An 8,499-nucleotide genomic window follows, 5' to 3' on the forward strand; every position below is an offset into this window, starting at 1 on the left:
AGAAAAAGATAAAACCTAAAACCAGCCAAAACTTCCAGAAGCAGCACAGCAGGGAAGTGGTAATGAAAATAGGGGTAGTAGTAATGAAAAGAGGGGACGACAGGGGACGAGATGAGGTTCTGCACTCGAAGAAGTGAAGTGCTCCTGGAGCACCTGGGCTGCCCCATGTGCAGGGAGCATTGCGAGGCCACCTGCCCGCTGCGATGGGCGCTGACCGCAGTGAAGCAGCTCTGCGTGTTGCCGCGCTGGGGCTGGCAGTCCCCACACCTGCAGGCCTCCAGGTGCACTCCAGACAGACCCTGTGACAAACCCCATCCCCAAGCGTCCACCAGGCGCAGCAGCCCCAGCTCCCAGGTTCACATCGCTGTCCCAGGCTCCCAGGACAAAATCTGGGCGCTGGGTGGCAGTGGGCTGCTGTCACCCCCTCCTCTCACACAGAGCTGGCAGAATGCTGCGCTGCCTGTCTGCCCCGGGCACAGTGCAGAGAAAAAGATAAGCTGTATCAATAAACACATCAATAAAACTCACGCTGAAGAACGTTCCGGGTGCCCTTGAAGTGCTCCGTTCCCACGTTCTGCCATCAGAAGGAGAATGGAGTTGGCTTCCAGAGCTGCTCCAGGGCTTCACAGGGAGTGTTATCGCCCTCGAGGGTCTCTGCGACGCTGGAAAATCCCAAATACATGTGCAGAGGTTGCAGGAACAAGCTGCGAGGCCCGGGCTGCAAAGCATGCTCATACAGCTGTGCTGACATAAAATCCATTTGATGTGCAACACTGGAAAAGCGACACACAGGGGTCGGGTGAGGAAGAAAGCAGGCTGTGTTACTGCAGGAAATCCCCTGGCAGGGAGCACTGGGAAGTCCAGCTGAAAGGAGGCAGAAAAGGTTCGGTCCCCACATGTGGGAGCAAGAACAATGACACTGTTGTGACACTGTAAGTGACAATGAGTGCTGGAAATGGGACACAATAAAGAGTAAATAAGAAAGAAAAGCAAGGCAGAGCAGGAGAAATGAGAAACCGACCAAATGAGAAACCAGAGCACTGGGGCTTGTGGTTTTGTGTTTTTCCACTGCAGGCCCTTGAGAAAGCCAAATTGCAGTACGGTGCGGGCACGTCCTGTTTGCAGAGACCCAGAGACACGTGGGGCATCGCTGCCGTGGGGCCAGCTGGTACCCAAAGAGCACTGCCAGGAGGGGATGGGAAATGCACCCTGAGAGCAAGCAGTGCCTTGGGGCACAGAGCTTCACAACGCCTCCAAAGTGTGGCCATCATGCTCTGTCCCTGCTTTGGGTATTTCTAATGCTCATATCAACAGCTGGTTCCTCTTGGCTCTCCATAAGCTGGTGGCATCTGCTCTTTTGCCATGGGGTCAAAGCTCAGCACGGAAGTTCAGGGCAATCTGAAAGCAGCAGCGCTTACCTCCAGGCACAGCTCAGGTGGTCTTATCTGGCCATGATTTCAGGACACCCTTTTCTCTGCATGGCCCCATGTCCTCTCCTGCAACATCCCTTGTTCTCCTCCACTGCAGATGCACAAAGGTTTCTGTTGTGTGGTTTGGACAGGAGCAAGAGCGGTGCTCCTGGCATTGGTTAGGGCACTGTGCTCCAGCAATCTCCTGGCATTGCCCCTGGCTGCTGTTTGCAGTGCTCAGGACAGCTGTCTGCAGCTGCTATTTTCCTGACTTTTCCCAGACACCCTCACACCGAGGTGAAGAAATATATCCAGGCAATAAACATCCTGATAACGATGCCAACACCAAATATTCAAAAATCACCCTGGGGCAGGCCCAGCCTGGCACACATTGTTTTTAGCCTCACAGAGCAGCCAGATCACTTCTCCAAGTGCCAGCTCCTGGTCCGAAACGCCCCAATCAAGCCAGTTCCACGGGGGGCCTCAAACCCCAGAAGAAACTGCTATTTCAGCAACCTTGACCAGTTTGAGCTGGAGTCACGCTGCGGTGAAGCAAGGCTTGCAGTCAGTCCCAGGAGCAGAAGCGCTGTGCACCTCAGTACAACAGTGCGTGTGTTCCTGCAATGTATGGGATCGTGAACATTCATGCAAAGGGGGAGAACTTCTTTGAATGCATTGAAAGTATCTGCATGTATTTGAATGTATTCACATATTCATGCAGGCAGTTGTGAAAGCGTCCTGTGCCAAACTTAAAATGTGGGCTTTAGTTGTTCGCTGAGGATAATGTGTTGTACTGTACTGCTCAGTGCCGTTCGTCAGAAAATGAAGGTCTTTTCATTCAAATGACAAACGAGGCACATCATTTGCATGGGATCCTTTTGCAGTCAGCTAAAGCTTAGAATCAGTCATGCTCAAACTGCAGAGACAGCTTCTGCTCAGTCCTCCAAGGTCTGAGACTCTTCCTTATCCACACCAACACTTAACACCCCTGTTAGCACCCGGCTCTGTGTGTCAGTAGCTTTGCCCAAGCCCTGGCCATCCCATTTCTCACTGCTATGAAATTAAGATTTCTCCTCTCCAGCTCTCGTTCGATCCTGAAGTTAAACAAGCTCCTCTAAGACCATTACTTATTGATAGGAGCAGAATTCAGTCCTCCTCCTGAAAGGCAGGGATCAATCCGAATGCTGAAAGCTTCCAACACCTCTTGGTTCCAAGTATCCTAACCAATAGCTCGCTGCCAGGCTGGGCATGGCCACAGCAAATAGTCCTGCATTTTCACTCAAAAAATACTGCTGTAGTCCCTGGGGAATGGATAGCAGCACTTTCATCTGCCTGCTGCTTAATTTCCGATTCCCTAATTGCACGCAGGCATCTTACATCACACAGGCACGGGCTGGTTCTAATTCCCACCCCCTTCTCCGAAGACAGTTACATTACGGCGGGTCCTGGGACATGGGAACCGGTGAACGCCTGTCATTACATCACTGCATTTCCTGGATATTTGCTGTTCTCACTCCCTGCAGCTCCCTGGCACGCACCGTATCCTCGCCCACCGCTGAGCCGCGCTCCCCATCTCATCTCTTTTTGCCATTTGGGGGCAGTGTATGAGCGGGAGCGTCTCCGCTTGCGAGCGACAGCGTTCCCAGGGCTGTCCAAATGTTATCAACTGAGTTAGCAAAAAGGCTTCCAGCGCTGTGCTGACACCATCCGTACAGCTGAATGCCAAAAGGCACAGCCTTCCTGCCCCGGAGCCAGGCAGGGTGGTGTGGGACACGAGGACTTTGCCTGAGAGCATTTTCTCCCTTCTTAAATAGCCGCCCAAAGCAGACACAGCCACAGACGCAATGCACTACAACGGGGTTTTCCTTTTTAGCATACTGGCTTTAGTGGTAACCTCTAGATTTCGTGAGGACTGTCACAGCACCTATGGCAATGGCAATCCTTTCCCTATGTACAGGGGAACAGCCGGCAGCGTCAGCTATAGGACACAGTGGGACAAGGAGGGCAGCTCACTGCAGCTTCTCCACAGATGTGGTGTATCAGAGCAGCTACAAACATTCAACTTCTATATGCCAAGCCCTGCTCTTGCTCTCACTGCCCCTGAGGCCATGCATGGTGCAAGGTGAGATCAGAATCTCTGCACACAGCACCCTGGGGTGTCCTTCTCTCAGCAGCAAAACAATGATGCATTTTCCGTACTTTTATCCTGACTTTTCAGAATCTAAATGTCAGCCATCCCAGATGGGATCGAATTAATAAATCCAGTGTGTGCAGAACGCCGGGGTCAGTTTGGAGGCGGAGGAAGATGACAAATCAGCTAGTATGGCTCCTGGGGACCCAGGCTCCTCATTTCCCAAGCCTCTGCCATCTGACCCCCACCGTGACCACCGCACAGCCCCACGGGCTCACGGCTGACCCACAGGGACACAGCGCCGGGGGCTCTGCGGGGCCCTTTCCTGTTGGCGAGCATCCTCCAGCACCGCCCCCGCGCCAAGGCTTCAACTCCACGGTAAAAATAGCGGGGTCGGACCGCCCCATCCCGCTGCCCTCGGTGATGCCGAGCCTCTTCACTGCCCCGAGCAGCAGCCTCGGTTTCCACGCTGCAGTTTTCACGGTTCACATTCAGTGGCAGCGTGGGGATGTGCAGGACGCTTCCTGCGCTGGCGGGATGCTCGGGGCTGGGCACATCCTCCTCCCCCCTGCTGAAATCAGTGGTGTTTTTTCTCCTTTTTCTTCTTTGTTAAACATCCCATTGACCTGGCGATGCCCTGACCAGCCTCGTTTTGGAGGTGCGTTGGGTTTATCCCCAGCGAAAACCCCTTGCAAAAAGGCAGCATCAGGGTGAGGATCGCTCCATTCAATAAAAGCATCTCAATGCAGAAGGGAAGGGGAAAAAGAGAGAACGTTTCTCAGCGGGACGGTGCTCCTTTCCCATGGTGGGGGCTCACAGTGATGCCCTCCTTGGTGGGGTTCCAGCTGGGGGCACCCGAAATCCCTGCACGTGGGATGCTGGGGATGCAGCTGGAGGACCGGGACCGTCCCTGCATGCCGGGCTCCAGCACACAGACATGGTGTCACCTCCTGTGCTCATGGTGACCCCGGGACGTGTGTGCCCCGTGACTCATGCGAGTCGTGTGGGTGGCAGAGGGACCGCGCTGAGAGGAGGAGGAATGGGAAAGAATCCGCTGCTATATTTAACCACAAATAATAGGAAGAGGCCGAGCTTTGGAGCTGAGTTGTAAATAACAGTGAGATGAAATCATCTCAGAAATTCATGACTGTATCCCTGCAGCCCCTTGAGAACCGGCGTGACTAACGAGAGCCGCGGCCTGGAAAAATGTTACCCCCTGTTTAAAAAAATAATAATATTTTTTTCATTCAGAGCACGGCAGCGATCCTCCCCGCTGCGACAAACGGTGCTTCAAGGGCCTTCACACATCCCAGCATTTCTGCACTCGCACATGGACAGTGCTGCACCAGGGCTGGGATCCAGGGCTCTCCAGCAGAAATTAATGTCATTAATTGACAAATAGCCACGCAGCAAATCCTGCTTGTTCTGTGAGCTACCTTTTCTACGAGCATTAGGTGTGGAGGTGCTCGTTACTTGCAATGCCAGAAGCCTCAGCCGAAACCCAGTGAACGAATGGGATCCTCTCCACCGTTCAAATGGTTCAAGTCCTAATTGCAGTGAAGATGGAGAACGCTTCGATCCTACCCATCCCACGCTTATTTTTGGTAGAAGAACAAAACTGAATAAGCTGACTGCCACATGGAAACCGGGAAGCCTGACCCCACGCTCAATAGTGGTATCATTCTGCTGCGATATTTCCACATTTTATCTATTTGAAGATGCATTTCATTTCTGGAGGACACCCAGAATCGTTAAGCAGAAGAGAATACCTCGTGTGGGAAGGAATGGTGGCCAGGCGTGTGTGCTCGAGCCTCTCTCGCTCACTTTCCCTTTTTTTAATAGTCTAAAAGAAAATATTTGCTGGCAGTAGAGATTTCTGAGCTGTGAGGTAATGGCATACACATGCAGAGTCATCTTCTTGTTTCTGAAGCCTATTGCAGTTACAGATGTGCTGAGAAGTATGCAGTAATAGAGCTCAGCTCTGTGGTTTTAATTCAAGCCATTTAGAGCTCGCCCCAGCTGAGCAGGGATCGAAGCAGGCTGTGCCTGGGCATTTCCATCAGCTCCTGGTTTTGCAGAACTTTTAACAACTACTTATTCTTCACTTTGGCCAATTGGTTTGGTTGTTGTGAAGACCTTCAAGGGTGGACAACGTTTCCATCTCAGGTTGATGTTGCCATCCAGCGCTGTGCTTCCCTCCGTGGAGCCACAGGATTATTCCTGCTGCAAACCGCTGTGCCAAAAGGAAATTCTGCCCTGCCTTCTGCCCTGCCAACAGGAAATTTCTTGGTCGTGCTTCTTCCTAATTACTTTCTCCATATTTGGAGGAAATGTAAAAGAGAAGGCAAGGCCAATGTGAAGTATCATTCTACCAAGAGCAGTGCAGGTAGCGGGCTTTGAGAAAATGAGCTTAGAGTTACACAAATGCCGATGGTCGCCAGGAAAATGAAGCCCTCTATAAAATAACTTTTTGGCCAGGTCAGCTCTTTGGTGCCATTTGGAAGTCAAGCCTGTAATGACTGCTGCTTCAAGGGATTGATGGATTTCTGCAGGGGACATTTGCAGGATCGATGACTGCACAGCCCTTCCAACACTGAGGAGAGGCAGCTTTGGCTGCTGAGACTCCAGTGGGTGCCTCACACCTTTCTTGATATATCTGCATGTAAACAAAAAATTCTCACAGCCAAACCTACACCATGCTTTCTTCTGGGAAACACTGGCCATGGCAATGAGCTCTTGCTCTCCAGCCCTCCATTTCTGGGTGTTTTCCCTGGTCCCAGCACATACATCGCTCTCCAAGGCTTATCTGGGCTTGTTTTTTGAGGTCTGTGGAGGCCACAGTGGGAAGAAATAAGTTGGAGATGCATTAGTGGGTGCCCAACTAACTAAATAATGCACATTAGGTGTGGATCTCCAACTGACGGGTTGGACTTGATTTTAGGTGATCTTTTCCAACTTTAATGATTCTGTGATTCCACGACTGAGACAGCACCAGTGCACGGTGACACTTGTTATTCCTGATAGCTGCTTGCATTGATCCGCCAGAAGCTTTTGGTGCTCTGGATCGTTATTTATGAAGCTTTGAGCTGTTGAATGTGAGCTCTAATACAGATGCCATCACCTGGCTGTAGGCTTGCTTGTTTAAGAGAACTACATGAGCCTGGCCCCGAGCAGCTCTCCCCGAGTGGTGGCACATCTGGCTGCACAGCTGGCAGCCCCACTGCATCCGTCCCCACTTTGCCTCCCCCGAGCGCAGGGCTGCTGGTCCTCCACCACGTCTTGCAACAGGGGGCTCGCCAAAATGTTGGCTTTCCTGAGCCATCAGCGGGCCTTAATATTTCATGAGGCTCTGATGCTGAAGATAGAGCTGATCAGAAAGGCTGTTAAAATGCAGTGCTTGATTAATGCGTCGGCAGGCTTTGCACTGTGTGCCGCTGGTTACTCACCGCCGTGTTTGCCATAAAGATCCCATCAGTGATTCTCCAGAGCCATGGAGAATCACTGAGAGAGAATCACTGAGAGCCGTGCCCACCCTGGGCTTCCAGCTCCAGCACCGCTCAACTGTGAGAAATGCCCCCAAAAAACAAAACAGAAGGAAATGCTGCAAAAGAGATCCCTGAAGATGATAGGAAGAAATGATTTCTTGATCACTGCATGAACAGATAGAGGAAGATCAGCACTCTCAACCCCATCCTTTCTTTCGGATGATTTAATGCAGCCTCTGCCCATTGCTGCATGTTGCACAGAACCTTTTTTACCACCTTGTTCCTGAACACTGTAAAATCTGCAGCAGATACAACACAGATGAGGTTACCCAAAAGCAAAGATGACAGCAGGAGCATCGCTCACAGCTAGCAGCAGTGAAGTCACTGCAGGTCGAGTAAACAGGGCAAAGGAAACCAGTCCAGCACCCGGGACCATGACGCCGGTGGTTCCGCTGCTGCCTATCAGATTTGGCTTGGTCACCCAGAGGGAAGCTGAGCAGAAGAGCACTGATCACGTTGTGCCATGTTTCACGTGAGTAAGTTTTTCCATGAGCAGAGCAGAGCCCACTCTCTTCTCCCGGTTGCCTGAGGAGTTTTGCAGATGAGCTGACAGAATCAGCAAACAAGGCAGACAAGTGGGTGGGATTGTTGTGGGACCACAGTGAAGAGATGAGTCAGCCCCCAGCACTGGTCACTGTGAGGTGACCTGGGGTCCTCCTGGCCTTGCACCAACAGAAGCTATGAAGCCCTGACGGCAGGAGTGAAAACCAACAGAAAGGAAGGAAAAACAGCTCGCCCACTTGTACCTTGCACACACAGCCAGCTTCACAGTTCTCTGTTGTAAGTGGTGAAATCAGTGGTGGGCTCTGCACCTGGCACTTCCCCTCCCATGGGTTGCTCAGGGCTCGGGTACCGCTCATCCCCACGTCCCTGGGTATTGCTGTTCCCCGTGTCCGTGGATACAGCTCATCCCCACATCTGTGGGCATCACTCATCCCTGTGCCCTTGGATACCGCTCATCTCCAAATCCTCAGGTTCAGCCCCACGTCCTCAAGTAGTGCTCATCCTCAAATCCTTGGGTTCATCCTCTGCTACCGCTCCTCCCCATGTCCTGCAGCTCAGGTTATCCCCGCTCAGAGGAAGACCCGTTCCGTTTTGGCACACGCTGACCACGAGTTGCAGGCAGAGGGGTGGCCCCGCTGCTGACTCCAGGAGGAGATGCCGAGCTGGGCTGTGCGGCTGCCACAACACCTCTGGCCCTCTGCCCCGACCGCTCCACCGCCACCACCCCATTAGCCCATGAACCGCCGCCAAATGGCCCCATCAATTTTTCATCAGGAATAAAACCTGATAAAACCCAGCCGTGCCGCCGGGCCGGGCTGCCGACCCCAGACCTCGAGGTGCGTGCGGGGACCCGCGGGGTTGGTTTGCGGGGATGGCCGGAGGGCGCGGCGCGGCTCCGTGCGGGGCTCCG

The 8,499-nt window shown here is 52.7% G+C and overlaps 2 protein-coding genes across 4 annotated transcripts in view; both read right to left on the bottom strand.

Moving 5' to 3' along the window:
* Positions 1 to 661, bottom strand: part of LOC110397410 (NACHT, LRR and PYD domains-containing protein 1b allele 2-like) — a 12,499-nt gene extending 11,838 nt beyond the window's left edge. The window contains exon 1 of one of the 2 annotated variants that reach the window (XM_021393655.1): positions 529 to 661. In XM_021393655.1, coding sequence (XP_021249330.1) covers positions 529 to 581 — 53 coding nt within the window. In that variant the 5' untranslated portion in view covers positions 582 to 661. The remainder of the gene's footprint in view (positions 1 to 528) is intronic. The other variant, XM_021393656.1, reaches the window with a different exon arrangement.
* IFT80 (intraflagellar transport 80) overlaps positions 529 to 8,499 on the bottom strand; it is a 54,902-nt gene continuing 46,931 nt past the window's right edge. Inside the window, exon 22 of one of the 2 annotated variants that reach the window (XR_002437749.1) lies at positions 529 to 662. The gene's annotated coding sequence lies outside the window, so the exon portion shown is untranslated. Of the gene's footprint in view, positions 774 to 8,499 lie in introns of both variants that reach the window. The other variant, XR_002437748.1, reaches the window with a different exon arrangement.

This window comes from Numida meleagris, chromosome 4, assembly GCF_002078875.1.
Source record: "Numida meleagris isolate 19003 breed g44 Domestic line chromosome 4, NumMel1.0, whole genome shotgun sequence".
In the NCBI taxonomy this organism is placed as follows: Eukaryota; Metazoa; Chordata; class Aves; order Galliformes; family Numididae; genus Numida; species Numida meleagris.